The sequence below is a fragment of the Arvicola amphibius genome, chromosome 2, assembly GCF_903992535.2.
Source record: "Arvicola amphibius chromosome 2, mArvAmp1.2, whole genome shotgun sequence".
NCBI classification, from domain to species: domain Eukaryota; kingdom Metazoa; phylum Chordata; class Mammalia; order Rodentia; family Cricetidae; genus Arvicola; species Arvicola amphibius.
In genome coordinates, this window is record NC_052048.2 from 60,010,780 (window position 1) to 60,029,306 (window position 18,527).

Below are 18,527 nucleotides of genomic sequence, written 5' to 3' on the forward strand. Positions count from 1 at the left end.
TGAAGTTTTCAGATACCACACAGAATGGGCAGTCTGAATTGAAGACTCAGGGTAGTATTACCTGGATGTTGTTGGCATTCTTCACATAGCTGACATTTGGTTTCTGTTTTTGTTTTTATTTTGTTTTGTTTTGTTTTGTTTGGAGACAAGGTTTCTCTGTAGCTTTGGAGCCTTTGGAGCCTGTTCTGGAACTAGCTCTTGTAGACCAGGCTGGCCTCAAACTCACGGAGATCCGCCTGCCTCTGCCTCCCGAGTGCTGGGATTAAAGGTGTGTGCCACCACCGCCTGGCTATATCTGACATTTTGAAACACAGGCTAAGGAGATGTATTCAGATAGTAAGATAGCAGGTAGACACACAGACTCCTGGAGACATAGTGTCAGAAGTTACAGTGCCCCTCAGCAGGAAGGACACAGCTTCCACCATCTGTGGGGTGGCTGGGAAATGATGTGCAACTCTTGAGGAATTCCGAACAAAACAAAGCACAGAGCCTCCACTCACAGCCTCGTGTTCTTGGAATGTTCTTTGCATATTATAACTGAAAATCCTCTGCATATTATACTGAAAATCCTCTGCATATTATAACTGCAGGAAATTGTCCACTCACCATGCAGAGTTCAGCTTTGATCTTAGATCATTGCTGTGGAAGTGGTTCATGTACCAATGTCTAGCTGGCCATGCGGAAGCTTTGTAGGAGAGGGGTTCAGGGGCTCATTTTTCTGACAGGACCATGGGTGTGAGAAGCCCTATCTGTAGTCATTCTCCCACAAGCCTCCAAAGCGTCCTTGAGGAGAAACCTCTCCTTGTTTCTGATTGCTCCCTGACCTTGGCCTTGTGTCTTCTTGGCCAGCCTATTTCATGTTGGGGACATCTTGTGGACAGGTACAAGGGGGCTGCTGGTCAGCCATAAGACCATGTCTGTGACCTAGGAGGTGCCATCTAAGGTCCCTGTCTGCATGTGGCCTGCCACTCTCCTGCCTTTTCCTCTGGAATCTCTCATGGTGGTGGTTTTGGCATATAGCTGTTCTACTGTGGGCCAGTCCTGAGGCTTGCTTGCCATCTTTTAAGAGGAAGGAGGCCCCCAGCTTGTGGGGTAGGGGTTCATAGAGCAGGGGCTCTATGAACCTGACACACAGTCGGTGCCCAGCAGATGCCAGCTCCCGCGCTTGCTCCTGGCTTCTTTCCTGTTTACAGGTCATCTCCATCTCTCATTTTGTTTCCCTCCATTGGTCTCAGTTTAAATCTGATCTACATTGTCCAGTATGGCAGCCACCAGTTAAAGGTGTGGCTATTTAAATTTAGAATAATTTAAAATTAAGCAAAGCTACAAATCCATTATGTTTATAGCCACCGAACCACACTGCTCACATCCCAAGTGCTCAGTAGCCATCATGACTCTGGTGCCACTTTTGAGAGCACAGGGAGAAAGAGGGGAAACTTCTACCCCATCTCCAGTCAGCACAGTCCACTCATGGACATGGATTTAAAACAAAGGCTAAAGGTAAGCAACTAGTTTGCACTCATTTCTCCCAGAAATGCAATTCCCACTCGCGGGGTACCAGCTCAGTTCCCTGCTATGCTAATGTGGCAAAAGCCTGTGTTTCTGCAATGATCTGAGCCCAGAATTGGACTCTGTTCTTCATATAAACACAAAATATGCTACAATCAAGATTCTCCACATCATCCCTGCTGTGGTCTGAATGTGTGTTGAGAACTTAATCCCCAAATCAAGATGCCGACGGTATTTGGAGGCAGGATCTTTGTGGGGAGGTTAGGATTAGATGAGATCATGTGGGGAGTCTCCATGGGGAAATTAGTGACTTTGTTAGAATAGTCAGGGTCATTGGGCTTACCACGTGATGCCCCGCATCACCTTTGCTGCAGTGTGAGGGTCTTGCCAGATGCTGACACCACACTCTGGGGCTTCCTAAGCCAAATAAATCTCTGTTCTCTACAAACCGCCCAACCTTGGGTATTTTGTTATGACAACAGAAAACAAACTAAAAAAGCTCCAAATTTTGGAAGGAATTACTTGCCTGATGAAACCAACAGGAGGAACTGACAAAAAGCCCAGCTGGGTTTCTGGGTCAAATGACTGAAGACAGCACGCCTTGCCATGTGGAGAAAACTGGAATGACCCCTGTCCACACCCTTCAAAGGGTGGGCTTGAGAAGTGCGAAGAAAAAGCAAATAGAGCAACACACAGCAAATAAATTTGTGACCCAGGGTGGACAACTCATTTCAAAAGCACAAGTCACAGGCAGAGGAACTTGATCGCATCATAGCATGCTGGGGACTGTCTGTGCTTCTTGGTCAGAGGGCACGGGTATTTGGCCCGCACAAGGCTTCCCGGGGCACAAAGGATGATGCTCACTTAGTGTCATCTAAGGAGGGGGCGGCTCCCTCTGGGATGGGTGGAGCACTGTGGAAAGAGAAGCGGTACTGAGGGACCAGGCAACGTGGGCTGAAATCCAGCACTGAGCAGATGAAGAGCACAGGAGGAGGGAGAGGAGGAGGAAGAGGAGGAGGGAGCATGAGAGTGCAAAGTGCCATCCATGCAAGTGGAAGACACATGCTGTGGAGGAACACACACAGTGGAAGGCTGAGCCCTGCACTGAGGGGGAGTCCTCATCATGGTGCACAGATGCCCGCAACTGCTGAGGCGCTGAGCTCGTGGTGCGGTCTCCTCCACTGCAGACCTGGAGTAGGTATAGATCATAAACCAGGCACAGTAAGAGGTCAAGAGCAATGGTTCGCATCACACTAAGCCCCGTGTGTCTGCTGCCGTGATAAAGAGCATGACCAAAAGCAAGCTGGGGATAAAAGGGCTTTTCGTCTCACAAGTCTTAGGTCACAGTCCATTACTGAGAGAAGTCAGGGCAGCAACTGAAGCAGAGGCCTTGGAGGATGCTACTTACTGACTTATCCTCTCTGGCTTGCTCAGCCTGCTTTCTTATACAACCCAGGACCACTTGCCCGGGCTTGGTACCATCCCCTAGAGAGCTGGACCCTCCCATATCGATCGTTAATCAAGAAAATGTCGCACAGATATCTGGTGGGTGCATTATGAGAGTTCCTCTTCCTGGGTGACTCTAGCTTGTTTAAGCTGACATCAAACTACCCAACATCAGCCCATGAAGACGGCTGTGGAGTGACTGTGGTGGGGGGGGGTTGCATACACAGCATGGATATTCAAAGGGATGACAGTGGCGGCATGGGATTCAATCACACTTCCCATAATGGTGTGCTATGTGAAATTTACATACTACTTACTTCTGGCATTTTCCACTTTCAGATTGCGATTGGCCACTGGTGACAGAATCCATGGACAATGAAACTGAGGGGGCAGGGGGGTGACTAGTGACCACTGACATCACAGGAGGAAGGGGACTGGGAAGAGAGGCAGAAAGCTGGTTCCCACCTCATCCAAGTTTCCTACTCAGGACACACAAGGCGCCCCAACAGCAGAGGTGATGGTACCAAGGCAGCATGCTCGCATGAGGGTATTGTCATGTATGTCCCCGTGTATGTATGCATCCCAGGACCTGCACGTGCCGGGCAAGTACTCTCCCAGCTACTGGCATTTAATTTAGGAACTGGCAAACTCTTTCTTGAAAATACGTCAGGCTTTTAAGTACACATATCCATTGACGCACAAAAGTAGCCACCAAGATGCTTGGATGACAAACATGGCCACATGCTAAGAAAACCTGAGACGGTCTTCTCAAACACTTATAATTTCATGAAATCTTCATAGTGTGAAGTACCCCTTTTAAGGTTTCTTTAAATTATTAAGAATGAAAAATAATTCTTACTAGATTGTCCCAAGCTAGCATGGGGCAGGGATCTGTCTTAGTGAGTTAAGTGATGATCTCTGCCAAGCTTGTCAGAGCAGAAGGTGATTAACTGACCGACAGCCTTGCCCTCATCTTTTCCCCCAGACTACAATCCGCCCAGCACTGCCTGAGGCCCCAGGATGAACTCTCCAGTGGCTGGAACCCTGTGGTCATCCCACAGATAGGATGGCCAATGGAGAAAGGTAGGCAGAGAAGCACGTTCTCGAAACATCTTACCTGTCAGAACCATGTGCCCCTGGCCTTTATATTCGAGGGCACAAATGTCATTATTTAAGCCACTGTGTGTTGGGTTTGTGTGACTTGTATTTGCAAGGATTATCATTACCAAACCACTTGTAGCACTACTGGTGGAGGGGGGGGCGGGTGAAAGGAGCGTGTATAGACAAGAATTCTGGCACACTGCCTCATGCACAGCAGGTGCTCAGAAATGCTGGCTCCTGTCCTGTGTCCATGCCACCTCTACCCACCTCAGCCCCACAGGACCAGACTCCAGCTGGAGCGGGTAGGCCACCTCTAGCGCTCTGTCATTTACTTAGACCGCATCTGTAGCAAGCTCCAGCAAAGTTTTCTGTCCAGAAGGTGGTTTTGGGAGTATGGGGACCTGCTAGTCAAGGCTGAGGTCTACTGAAATGGAGGGATGAAGGCATTCTGGAGTTCACAGCATGACACAGGTGGCCACAATCATAGGCAGAGGCCCCTGTCTTTCAGAAGGTTCAACCTTGCTTCTGAGGTCTCTTCAATCTCCTTAATCTTCTGTCCGGAAGCAAGGGAAGACTTTCCTAAAACATCTGCAGGTCCCTCCACAACAACCTCAGCAACCTGTCCTTGCCATCAAGAGACACATTACTGTGCTATACCAAAGCCAGGGTGAGGCACTGAGACCTCGCTTTTGGTTTTTGTAGTGGCCAGGCCAGGCTGGGATTGGAATTCCACTCTAGGAATCGAAACCCAAACCTAGCCACTTGGGTTCAGGAGAAAAATTAGCGCTCCCAGCTCCCATCTGCCCTGGCTTAGCTTCCATGTAAAGATGGAAAATACACAGAGAATCTGGATACTCTATATTATTGTGTTGTCTTTGAATTGTTTTACTGCTGAGGAAGGAGCAACAGCTGCTAAAAGACATTTGATTATTCATGCTGCTGGATTAATCCAACCTATATATTTTGAAAATGCCTCGACTTCAAAATTTAAGTCAAAAGATTTATTATTTTGGAGAAGAGATTTTGATTTTGTTTCCACAGGGAGGGAGAGGCTGTGGATTCATTCTGGATTAAAAAAAAAATAAGGTTTGATCAAAATTCCTTGACTTCAAAATTTGTTGGGAGCTGCAGATCCTCAGACCCTGAACTTTCTATGACCTTTTGCCTGCTGAAGTAAACAACTTGTTTTTCTATGCTTGCAGCTGCTTTGAGCACTGGACCCTCATGAGTTCCTGAGAGTATGGAAGTGGTTTCTGGTGGGCTTGCAGTGAAAAATCCCCAGAGCTATGGCGTGGCCACTAGTCAAGGAGAACCCTATATAAGCTGCCTGGGAACATAATAAAATTGGGATTCTTGCTTCAAGAGTGACCCTTGTCTCTGTGTGTTCTTTAATCCCCAGCCCTTGCCAGACTGCAGTTCCAGGTGGTGCAGGCACCACAAAAGTTGAAGTCAAAAGATGTGTAACTTTGGAGAAGAGGTTTTGCTTTTCTTTCCATCGGAAATGAAAGGCTGTGGATTCATTCTGGGTTAAGAAAAGTAAGGTTTGATCAAGGAAGACCTCTTGAATGCACACATTTCCCAAAAATGATTATGAATGTTTGTTTTTCTTTAATGTGTTGGTTACAAGTTGTTATAGATAATGATCAGGCAAAAAGCTAAACAAAGGAAATTAGATTCAAGGTTCTTGTTTTGAAAAAAAAAAAAAAAAGGCCAGGCAGTGGTGGCACACACCTTTAATCACAGCACTCAGGAGGCAGAAACAGGCAGATCTCTGTGAGCTCAAGGTTAGCCTGGTCTATAGAGTGAGTTCCAGGACAGGCTCCATAGTTACTGAGAAACCCTGTCTTGAAAAACCAAAAAATAGAAAAAGAAAAAGAAAAAAAAAAGAAAGAGAGAGAGAAAGAGAGAAAGAAAAGGAAAAAAAGAAAAGAAAAGAAAAAAGGGGACATAAATATGACATGATAGAAAGGTAGATAGATTATTGAATCTACTCTGAAAAGGAAAAAGGAGGATATCAATATGATAAGATAAAAAGGCAGATAATCGAACCTACTTTTAAAAAGCACCTATTAGTTTTAAAAGTTTTACATTGGTTTTACTTTTGCAAATTGTATACAAATTTGACCTTGTATATTGATACAAATTTGGGATTAATTTTATTAAAACATATTGTACATACATTTCTAATCTTGTTTAAGGTATTGTACCTATACAGCTCATTTAACAATGTAATGCAAATTTCTAATCCTTGATAATTACTATTATCAACTGTTTAGGATGATAAAGAAATATAGACTAATAGTTAATCACTTAGTATAATCAAACTTGTAGTCACATTAGTTATATTTTCAAGGTCAAACAAACATATAATTTAGGTAGATAGGTCATCTTAAACACTTCAGAGATCTACAGAATATGGCATTTAAGATGTTTTAATAACCTAGATTCTTCTTTTTTATGACAATGAGTCATGTCTGCTCCTGGCAGCACCAATCTACTTCACAGAAGATAATGGGCATCAAAGAAACTCCACATGGAGTTTATTTCCTTTGTGGCATAAGTAAGCCACTGGGCAAGAAAATGCTCTTGCCTTGACTGCTGATAGTATGCTGTCCTAATTAGATAAGCAGGGCACAAAATTTCCTGCTTCACAGAATAGTCTGTTGAATATGCTAGGCCTGTATACTGAAGATGGATGCCCCAACATTGCAGAGGAACCTTGGGTGACTGTCCAGGCAGCCAGCTGTTTCTGTCATTACATATTTTGGAAGTTGCTTGCTTGCACTTCCTGCTTACTTAGTTAATATTATTTCCTTTTTTGGGTCTCTGAGGGAGTTGAAGACTAAATATTAGAGTTTTCCCTTGTTTATCAGATGCAAAAATCAAGTTATGATAGAAAGTAAATTAGGTATAAGACTTTGGACTCACCAAAATAGGATAGATATGAAATGTTTTCTCTGAATTTTTCAAATGCAAATGGACTAGATTTGATGTATTTATTGCCTATATATTGTATATAGTCATTGTACTTATTGTATATAGTTTTCTTATATAAACTATAGCCTTCTTTTTTTAGGCAAAAAGGGGAAATGCAGTAGCATTTCAAATGTATTTTAATAAATAAAGTCTGCCTGAAGATCTGAGAGTAAAACAGTCCCGCTGATCAGCCTTACAGACCAGATTATGGTAACACACACCTTTAATCCCAGTAGCCACACTAGTTGCCATAGAAACCGGGCAGTGCATGCTTTTAATGATGATGATGCACGCCTTTAATCCCAGCCCTAGAGAGGGTTATAAAATGGGAGGGGACAGCTCTCAACATGCAGTCTTCATCTGAGATTCCAGGAGGCAGGACCGCCATTTCAGACTGAGGTTGAGGTAAGAGCCAGTGGTTGGCTGTTTTACTTTTTGGAGCTTCAGGCTGAACCCCAGTTTCTGACCCTGAGCTTTTATTAACCACGCTCCAGGCTCTGGCCTTTTCTGGTACTGATGGACAGCGACACAGGAATGTCCGGTGGTGTGAGTCATTCTACCTTGGATGTTTCACAGAGCCGTAAGGCTGACAGGACCCTCGGACGGCAGGTATTCTCCCTGCCAGGCGGTGTCAACATGGGACTGTAGCCTTCCCTGGAGGTCCTGGGGGCTCTACACAGTGGCTTCCTTTGTTGTGAGGTATTTCCTGAGCTGAGAAGCCTCCCGGAAGTGGAGGCCAGCGTATGAAAACAGGAGAAAAACAGCAGGAAGCAGATCCAGAGCTGCTGCCAGTGAGAAGTGGGAAAGGAGCCACAAAGAAGGCAGCATGGGGCGTAGCCCAGGGGTCTTCTGGGCATCTCTGCTGGGTTCTGTGGGGGCCCGTGGCCTTCCAGCTGGTCAGCACACTGCCGATACTGTCCTTTGATCCCCCACAACATTTTGTGGGGCAGCCCTGTCCTTAGCAAGAATGGACCCAGGCCTCATGGCTTAGCTGGCCCCAGCAGGGAGACAGACTTAAGGAAGGTGTCACAGAACAAAGGGATGGTGGGAAGGATAGACTATGGAGACAGCAGGGAAGTACTTTAGTGGGGTGGGGTATCTGTCAGAGACCTGTGATGCCAGCGGAAACTGACCTAGGGGCTGCAGAAGGGTGTGGTGGACTCACGGGATGAGTGGGTGGGTGGACACAATGCAGTGGGCCATGGCAGCTCAAAGGCCAGAGGTTGATCACTTGGAGCTACGAATGACATGGCAAATAGGCTACAGAGGCTGTGGTTAGAGAAGCTCAGAAGGCCACCTTGGCCCCGAGTGTGTGATCAGTGCCTGGAAGGGAGCTAGGCACAGGGTAGAAGCCAGGACAGTCACCCAGAGGCAGTGCTGGGCTAGGACAGGCACAAGACGAACAGACAGAGCCAAGGGCAGCATGTGGGGCTTTCTGCCTACTTCCCACTCCAACTTGTATGACTGTCCTCATCTAGGCCAAATTCCTCAGCATAGCATGTCAGCCCTGTGTTCTGCATAGCATGTCAGCCCTGTGTTTTGCATAGCATGTCAGCCCTGTGTTCTGCATAGCATGTCAGCCCTGTGTTCTGCATAGCATGTCAGCCTGTGTTCTGCAGTGTGTCTCCCTGGCCCAGATTGAAAGACCCGAGTGATATGTAACCTAAATGTCAAGCATTACCCCAGAGAAAAGCCACTTGCAGTGGGCAAGACATCCCCAGATTTAAACACTGAATCTGGCTGCTGGAGACAGACAGGGCCTGTATATGGTTAATAGGTAAAATGAGGTTTTGGGGTGATCTGTCATGCAGTTTGAGGAGCATCCTGGCAGAAGCACTCAGAAGTGGGGGTCAGTATTGTTATCATCACCTCATTTTACAGATAAGGAGTCAGGCTGTTGGAAGTAAGACTTGCTTAGGGTCATGTTCCGCAGCTCAGTCCTGCCTCTCCCCTCCCCATACAGAATGCACACCAAACTGAGGAACAGAAGTCTTCCCCACTTAGTGGATGAAGAACGTGAGCTGACAGAGGGGAAAACACCTCTGGGTCCTGCATAACACATAGAAAAAGCTGGAATTTGAATTTGGGGTATTCAGGCCTCTGAGCCTGGGCCTCTCCCCAGCTTGTCTCTGCTTTGGGATTGTTCCACTGTCCCTGAAAGAAGGGCCTGTTCCTACCAGCAGCCGCCCACATGGCCTCAAAGGACAATAGGGCAGATGCCCTGGCCCCGTTTTGTCCTTTTCTCTGTCCTTCTGACTGGTTGGCTGTGGCCTCCACATCAGGCAGGGCTGTTGCAGTGAGGGAGAAAAAAGGAGGTAACCCTTGAATGGCCTCATCTTTGTGTGCCTTACATGGAGGTCTGCAGAACCGTTTGCCCTCTCTCTCTCTCCCTTCCTGGCTTTTTCATCCTCCTGAAAACAAAGCCACAGAGGCCAGGCCAGCCCCCTGGCTCCACTCAGTGGTAGGAGGAGAAAGGGGGTTCTGTATCCTTTCCTGGATCTGAGCTTACCTAACAAGGTGTTCTGAAGGCCGGCAGCCGGGCAGGGGAGGTCTCAAGAGACAGAAAGACTACAGCCGCACCACAAATTTCACAGCCGGGGCCAGAATAACGCTGCCCTCCAGGGCTCCAGGCCACCCGAGACAGCCTGTCCTCAAGCTTCCGAGGCATCGCTGAGGCTCGCACCCATGCACTGTACCCACCACCACTCAGATTCATGCCATCTGGCCGTGCGTCAGCCTGGGTGAGGTCTGGGTCATAGAACACCAAGTCTGCTATTTCCTTGGAGGGAACAGTTAGGGGAGGGACACTGGGCATGACAATGTGTCTGTGAACGCTGCCTAGCAAGCGCTGAGGTGTCTGAGCAACACAGAGTCCTCCCAACAACCCTCTGTGCATTCACAGACAGGAAACCGGGCATGGGGACGAGCCTGGCTTATGTCTGACCAGGTTGCTCCTTGGGCTTCGCTATCCAGAGCCTTGAAAAAGCCCAGGTAGGCTGCTCCTGGGACGAGGATAGGAATTTGTGCTCTGAGATTGTGGTGGTTTGAGAGAAAAGGGTCTTCAAAGGGAGGGGCACTATTAGGAGGTGTGACCTTGTTGGAGTAGGTGTGGCCTTGTTGGAGGAAGTGTGTCACTGTTATGTTCAAGCTACTCCCAGTGTTAGAGACCACTTCCTGTTGTCTTCCGCTCAAGATGTAGCCAGCGCCATGTCTGCCTGAATGCTGCCATTGCTCCCTGCCGTGATGAGAATGGACTGAACTTCTGAACTGTCAGCCGCCACCTCAATGAAATGTTCTCCTTTATAAGAGTTGCCGTGGTCATGGTGTCTCGTCACAGCATTAGAAACCCTAACTAAGACAGAGATCATGAGCTGATGAGGCTGTGTGGCCTGTATGTATGTGTCCACATGCTCTCATGAGGCTATGGTGTCTGTGTGTATGTGTCCACATGCTCTCATGAGGCTATGGTGTCTGTGTGTATGTGTCCACATGCTCCCATGAGGCTATGGTGTCTGTGTGTATGTGTCCACATGCTCCCATGAGGCTATGGTGTCTGTGTGTATGTGTCCACATGCTCCCATGAGGCTATGGTGTCTGTGTGTATGTGTCCACATGCTCCCATGAGGCTATGGTGTCTGTGTGTATGTGTCCACATGCTCCCATGAGGCTATGGTGTCTGTATGTATGTGTCCACATCATGGTCCTCTTTGCGAAGATCCCAGTCCCAGAGGATGGCAGGCCTTGCTGTGGTTACAGTAGTGAGCATATGGTTAATGAGAGCATCAAATTATCCTGGTCTGCAAGATGGATTCAATGTGAGACATATTTCCAAGGTGGCTCAGAGGCTGAGTTCTGGACTTCTATGGGGCGGCTTACGCAAGGGATTGGATTGTGTACTCTGCACGGAGTCGGGAGAGAACCTGCCTGAAGGTGAAGTCAGTCCCAACAGACTGTTGACATTGTTTGAGACCTGGATTCAGGCACACCTGATGTTGGACATGCATAGGCTTTTCAGTTCTAAGAATTAATTTTGTTTTCACAAGTCAGCTCAAGTTAAACTTTCTTGCATTTATCCAAGAGAACGGGCTGATAGAAAGGAATGAAAAAGAAGAGAGAGAGAAACCGGAGTGAGATGGGTATGTATGGTTGTGTCTAAGTTGGGTGAAGGGCCAGTGAAGCAGCGGATCAGGCAGGGTTGAATAATGTTTTGTGAATGGTGGTACAAGTGTTCCTTCTGTAGCTATTTCTTACGGCAATGCATCTTTTCTCTTCTTACCACATTGCTATGGTCTTGGAGGCAAAAACCTTTGCTGGGCCCAGGTGGACTGCCCTGTGGGACCGGAGAAAGAAGCTAAGACCTTGGTTCATGTGAGGCAGGGTGGGAGAGGGGCCAGTCTTGGGGACTGGAGTTACATGGCTGTGATGAGGTGGACCCCTTGGGAGGAATGCTGATCCTAGTCGGTGGGACCTGGGCCGAGTGTGCTCTTGGGCACGCTATACCCCAAGGAGACCTAAGACCCTTTTGTACTTGGGGACTTTTGTCTGACTTGGGATTTTTCATGTCTGAAGGCACCAGCAGCAGTTTTGTGGTCCCTCTGCCCATGAAACTTATATCCTAATATGTGTAGCCAGGACCTGCCTCTTGGGGCCAGAAGACCATCTGAATATGGTGTTTATATTCCATTTCTGTATCCTTGAGGGATTTGGTACATGTGATGGTTTGAATGAAAATGGCCCTCATAGGCTCATAGGGAGTGGCACTATTAGGAGGCGTGGCTTTTTTGGAATAAGTGTGTCACTGGGGGTGGGTTTTGAGGTTTCAAATGCTCAAGCTAGACCCAGTGTCACTTTCTCTTCCTGCTGCCTGCCAATCCAGATGTAGAGCTCTTAGCTACTTCTCCAGCACCACATCTGCCTACGTGCCTCCATGTTTCCCACTATGATGGTAATGGACTAAACCTCCAAACTGTGAACCAGTTCCAGTGAAATGTTTTCCTTTATAAGAGTTACTATGGTCATGGTGTCTCTTCACAGCAATAAAACTAAGACAACACAGATCATAGTCCACGGAGCATGTTTATAAAGTATGGCTTAATCAATAAATGAATTATGTAAGTATTGGCTATATTTTTTTAAGTTGGTGGGCAAAATGGTGGCCTGAAGCATTTTGGAAATTTCCCTTCCATCTACAAACAGGTATCATGGGTAAAATTTAGCATGAAAAAGAACAAAGGAAAGTAAAAAAAAAAAGCCTCTAGTTCAACCGAGGAGCAGGAGATGGTGCTAATAAAATGCCCACAAGGATGGTTACACAAACGACAGTTTGCCTAGTCAGCAAGAGGCTCCTGCAGATGTCAGAGTTCAAATAATGTAAGATGATAAAATTTGCACTCCCGGGCCTGGGGTTTTACCCCAAGGTATTAGTCTTAACCTGTGCCAGGAATAAAATGGGAAACTCAATTCTAAAAAGCTAACTTAAAAGTGGTTAGGATTCCATCTTTGTTCTCCAGGCTATGGTGAAGATGGGGAGAGAACCCCAAAACCCTGCTTCTATCTGGGACTCTCAAGGGCCGCTGCTTCTCCATAGACTTACAGCAAAGAAACTGCATAGCATGCCAGGGATGCATCCTCACGACAGAGTCAGCAAGCGCAAAACAGTTGTGGAAACTCAGACACTACAGCAATCCAAAGAACAAGTGTGGTTGTCTCAGAGTCAGCAGAAGAATGGCTTCTGGATCTCTGTGGACACCAAAATCCACAGCTGCTCAGCCTTTGTATACATTGGTGCTGTGTTTGCACATAATCTTCACACATCCCACTTTAAATCATCTCTCCAGAGCTTATAATACATATCATGACGTCAGTGCTGTGTGCATGGCCATAACACGACGTTGTACAGAAACAGTGACTCCACAGAACTATGTTGGGCACAGACATAGCCTTTTCTGGCATTATAGGTCTCCATTGATGGAATATGGCATAGAGAGGCCTTATTTAACAGAAGGCTGTCTCTGTCTAAGAACTAGAGAGGACCGGATGGGATCTACAGCACAGGACAGAGCAGGATGGAAAAAGGGAGCTTGATCTGTAGAAGAACTAAGTGAAAGTAGTAGAGACAGGAAATCGGGCGGTCACTGAACAGAAGTGGCAGGGTTTCGATTGCAGCTGGGGACAATCTCGTTCAGCTCGGTTCTTGATCTATGATTTTAATAAAGCCACCAGACCCTGAGCTGACAAGGTTCCAACTCCAGGGCATCCTTAATTAGCATCAGAGTGGAAGGTTCTTTGAAAACTAGAACAGGAAGTCAGGCCATTCCAAATGGCTTCATGCTGCCCCCAAGACATATCTTCATATCCCTTGCAGAATGTTAGCACGGTGTCACCTATGAGGGCAGGGAGGGTTTATGCTTGGAGTGCGGTTCCTTCCTCCCATCTGTACCCCCTGGATGCAGCTTAACCCCCAGGGACATCTGAACACCTGGTGATGTAGCAGCAGAGGGGGTGTGTAGCTCATGGTCTTTCCACTGTGGTTTGAATGAGACATGTCCCCATAGGCTCACATGTTGGGGTCTGAGTTGCTAGATGATGGGCTTTGGGGAAATGCTGGGATCTTGAGAGTTCTGACATAATCACTATACTCAACCTCTTGATGGACTCACAGTACGGTGGCATTATTGAGGGGTGGTGGAAGGGAGGTGGTGGGGCCTGACTTGCGCAAACAGGACACTGGAGCACGCTCTTGTGAGCTGTAGTCGACTCTGGTTCTTTTACACTCCTTTCTCTCTGCCTCGTGGCGATCACGTGGTGGGAGGTTTTTGCTATATGCTGTTGTCGCCCAGAATCAGTGGACCCAAGGACTATGTCAGAAACATCTGAAACCACGATCCGGAATAACCCTTCCCACACAGAGCCTGACCACCACACCCTCCCCGCTGGTGGAGCATCCTGTGGCTGTTTGGTGGGGGATGAGAGCAGTGGGGGAACCCAAGAGGACTGTGCATCTTACCAGAGCCAACCATGTGGCACTGAGCTGTGCATGTGGGGTTCCAGTCCTGTCTGTTACTTACTGGGTCCTGCTAGCACACATTTCTCTAGCCTGGCTTTCTCATCTGCGATGCAATAAGAATGACCTTCAGGTTGGGTTTAAGCTTCCAGCACTAATGTGGAAAAGGTGCATGGTATCAGGTGATGCTTAGTGGCCATGGCGATTCTGCCTCTTTCTCGTCCCTTTCTTCGTAGACAGAAAACTTTGGCAGAAGCCAGTCCACAGCCTGCTAGCTTTGGCTACTACTGAAGGTGAGCAGAGAAGGCCTGCCTCCCGAGCCATTCATTCACCTGGTTATCGTGTGACCCTCACCCTTTGGTTCTTGGTTTTCTCCTTCCAGACTCTAGGCTGTCTGGCCTTTCCTCTTCTCTCCAGCTTCATCCCTCCAGATGTTGTGGTGTTTCATCTGAGGCTTCTCCAGCAGCTATTTCCTCTTCCCGAAGAATGGAGCTCTGGTGGCATTTGGGGCTCACCAGTACCATCAGACACCACTGTGGGTGGCAGCATAAAATGACACAATTCTGCCTAGTGAGATTTAGGTCCAAGTTCTGAAGGGGAACACAAAGGCACAGGCTCCCTGGGAGAGCATCTCCCTCCTCCGGCATTGCCTGTTCTTGTGCCTGAATGGTAAATGCAAGACCTGTAGGTGCTGTGACCACCTTGTGATCAGGGGGGAACAGTGTCAACAGCACACATGCAGAGTAGAAAGGAGAACCCTGCTGTGGGGCAGGCTGACCTTCCTTTCCTACTTTCTGGTCGCACGACCTCAGGGATGTTTAACTCTCTTGTCTGAGGTTTCTGTCCCATCAGGTCACACAGCATAACTCCTCACAGCCTCTCTTTCCTTCCCACAGGCTGTAAAAGGAGGACTGAGATCTCCACCATGCACAGCAGTTTTGAGGCTCAAATGCTGTGATGGGCAGGAATCCACCTTCTCTACTATGTGCACACCTCATGCCATAGTTTTCTTAAAGCAGAAATGAGTAATTGTGACTTTAAGGCAAAATGAAGGCGACCATTTGTTTCTCCTCAAAAACATGGCCCTTGTGTCAACCGGCTCAGATCTGTAGCCCATCAGCTATGCAAACAGGAAGCAACTATCCAAACATTCGGAGCTGCAAGGGGTTGGCCAGGGTCAGTCTCTCCCAGCTGTGAATGCTTCAGAAGTCAAGGGTGAGGTGTCTCCTCAGAGGGCATAAGTTCAAAGCCACCTCTTGGGCTGCCCTTCCCCCCCAGCCTGGCTCAGATCACCCTCTCTCAGGGGAGAACTGTCCTCACTGGCTCCTCTAGGTCTTCTTTGTCCCTCCTCTCTGCCCTGTCACAGATGAAACGGGGTCGTTTTTGCTTTGTTTTTGTTTTCTTTCTGAAGTGCAATCTGCTTGGGCCACCCTGGCTTGGAACATTTCCACGATTTATTCTCCTTCTAGGCTCCAGATGCTGGGCCTTTCCCCTGCTTCTCCAGCTATATCTCTCCAGCTATACTGACTTCCGTTTAGTTTCTGGAATGTGCTATGGTGGCCCTGAGGGCTTTGCCCATACTGTTCCCATTTTCTCAGCTTTTTGCTCCCACTTCTGGGGCAGGGAATGGGCTAAGCCTGCAGTAGGAACACAGCCGCTCTGAGCTCTAGCAGTCCCTAGACTGCCTCACATTGTCCCCCTGTGGAGGGCTCACACTCCCTGATGGCAGCTCACAACAGGGCTTTTGGTCTGTCCTGCTCAGAGTCACACCCCTCACCAGGTAGGCGGTGGCCCAGGGAAGGTCTCAGCGGCTGTGCAGGTCAGGGAGGGCACCCAGCACAGCCAGGAAGAGTCTCACAGCTGTTCTACTCTGCAAAGAGTCCAGTCTGCTCCACCCACCAGCAACAGCCTGGAGAAAAGCTGGTGACTTGCCAAAGTCACACATCTGTCAGCCGTCTTGCCCGAATCAGAGCCTTCTCCCGAGTCTAGCTTCCTGCCCTGGTCCAGACAGCACAAAAGGTCACTCTAAATCTGTTTCCTATCTGAAGAATGGGGTCATAACAGGCCCCTCTTGTCTTGGCTATCCTAGGATTAAGGGCTTTGCTCAGGGCCCGTATGCAGCATGCAGTCAGTGACAATCAGGATCAAATTGAAGAGCTAAGAATGAGTATCTCTAATTGCAATCTATGAGTAGCAAGTAAAAGGATTTCATGGATGAATAGGAGGGTGAACGGATAGAGGATGGACCAACGGACGGCAATGGAGTCCACAATGACGTAAGAAATGGAAGAACCTATGCATGAATGCCAGAAGACAGAAATGAACACTAGAGCGCTTGGCCGGGTTGCACACCTAGGTTTAGAGAATAGGACCCACACGGTCGGTTCCGCGCCAGTTTCTGTTCTGCTCACCTGTAACGTCTGAGCTCTGCCTCCAGCCGCTGCACCTGGCGCTGCATGCGGGGAACGCGCCGCGCCAGCGCCTCCAGCTCCCGCACTCGGTGCAAGCTGCGCCGCACCGCCTGGCGGGCCTCCTCGGTGCGCAGCCGCACCTCCACCTGACTGCGCTGCAGCCGCCGGGCGCGCGCCTCTGCTTCTGCCAGCGCTCCCTGCGCGCGCTGCAGTTTGTGTGCCGCTGCTTCCGGGATGTCCGACTGGCTCTTCCAGAGGCCGACCTGCCCGAGGGAAGCAAGAATGAGTGCCCACTCCAGGAGCCTACGGGACCTCCCCTTACACCACAGAGCTCGCTCACTGAGCAAGGGCACGAGCAAGTAATGCACGGGTGTGCAATACACGCCCCCGCCCCCAAAGCTGGGATAGGAAGTCCACAGTCTGTTCTTTGTACGGTGACAGTAATCCCCCAAAGTCGTGATTTCTCGGCCTAACTCCTGAGTCCAACAGACGCAGCTCCTACTTCTGTGGACTCAAGGCACAGCCTAAACATCATACGGGTGTTTCCGCCCTTCCTGAGATCTGTGTACTAGGTCTGTCTTGTTTACTGGACAATTTCAAAGCATAGAGGGAGCTGGCACAATGTACCTAGAAGATACTTGAGCGTGAAGGATGGACAGACCCTTTTAGTCAGTTTCAGGCACCCCACACATGACTGCGCCCTTTGAGGGTTCCCTCTGCCTGGTCTAAAGCTTCCATGCTACACATACCAACCACAGAGGCCACCTTGCCAGTTTTTTAAAAAATTATTTTATTTTACTTTTTTGGTCCTCTTCCTATACGGGTCTTTTTCTCCCTTGGCCAACCACCTGTACTGCACACTGCACCGAGTTGCACACAGGGCTCAAGTCTTGGTGGACTGATCCCACAGGCCAGGCTACCTCCGCAGTTAGCTCAATGCCTCCACCTCAGTAGCTCTGAGTGGGCCTGGCCCTCAGTGCTAGCCATCCTGTGTCTTTCTCACTTGTGTCTGAGGCCTGGCGCTGAGGAATTCCACAGGTTTCACTGACTTGGGGAAGAGAGGTCCTCTTCTCTGTTTTCCCCTAAACCTCCCAGGAGAAGAACGCTTGCTGACCCGTCATTATGTGACTGCCTAGACAGGTTCCTTCTTGGGTTTAGAAGGGACAGGGCTGTGAAGCTGGAGTTTTAAGGAATGATAAACTGGAGTGCAAGTTGGAATGAAGGGGGTGGAGTGGGGAAATGAGAGGGCCAGCCGAGGAGGGGGTGGGCCAAGGTAGGGTGCCCCTGTCTCCACCCCGGCATCCCGCGCACCTGCAGGGCCAGGCAGCGCGCGTCACTGCTCTGCAGCGCAGCGCGGAGGTCCTCCACCAGCTCGCGGAGGCTGCTGTTTTCCTCCTCCAGATGCGCCACAAGCTCCCCACTGGCGCCGCCGTGTAGGCTCGGCGAGCCAGGCCGGCGGCGGCGGCGACGCGGGCGGCGGAGGCGGATCTGCGTCTCGATGTGCTCGCTGAGAGCTCCACGGGGTAGCCGGGGCCCCGCTCGGGTACTGAAGTAGCCGCAGAGGCGTGCGTGGAACTGGCGGAAAGTGAGTTCCGGAGGGTCGGCGCCCAGAGCCAGGCGCGCCTCTTCCCTGACGTCCGCGTCCCCACCGGCAACTATTCCCGCAGCCGAATCCTTAGCGGCCGCCTCCGCGGAGTTTGCGTCCTCGGTGGTCGCCTCCCCGTCGGCGTTCAGTCCCAGGACAGCACACAGCGCGCGAAAGTCTGCGCGCGGCAGGCGCCCGGCGCCCCGGCAGTCCAGATGGTGGAAGACCTCCTGCAGATACTGGTCCAGACCGGTAGCCAGCACCACGATCTCGTTCTCCACGCCGCGGTCTAGCCCGTAGTGGTGAGCCAAAGCGCTTAGCAGCCACTGCGTGCGCCGCGCAGGTCGCCGGTACGGATCGCCCGCCGCGCCCTCCATGCCCAAACCCAGGCGACTCCTTTGGGCCCAGCGGCGCCTTCAGACAGCCGCCGGCGAACGCGGAGGGAGGGGCCGGGCGGCCACCGCCAGACTGGAGAGGCGCGGGACCGTGTCCAGGC

At 49.5% G+C, this 18,527-nt stretch overlaps 1 protein-coding gene and 1 long non-coding RNA gene across 3 annotated transcripts in view; one reads left to right on the plus strand and one right to left on the minus strand.

Annotated features, from left to right (window-relative positions):
• Efcc1 (EF-hand and coiled-coil domain containing 1) overlaps window positions 1–18,527 on the minus strand; it is a 36,291-nt gene extending 17,764 nt beyond the window's left edge. For both annotated transcript variants that reach the window (XM_038319149.1, XM_038319148.1), the window contains exons 1-2: window positions 17,758–18,527; window positions 16,447–16,709 (exon numbers count right to left, since the gene is read on the minus strand). In XM_038319149.1, coding sequence (XP_038175077.1) covers window positions 16,447–16,709; window positions 17,758–18,408 — 914 coding nt within the window. In that variant the 5' untranslated portion in view covers window positions 18,409–18,527. The remainder of the gene's footprint in view (window positions 1–16,446; window positions 16,710–17,757) is intronic.
• On the plus strand, window positions 291–5,424 carry LOC119807013. Its single transcript, XR_005284292.1, has 2 exons — window positions 291–4,038; window positions 5,259–5,424. It is a non-coding gene; the product is annotated as an uncharacterized LOC119807013 (long non-coding RNA).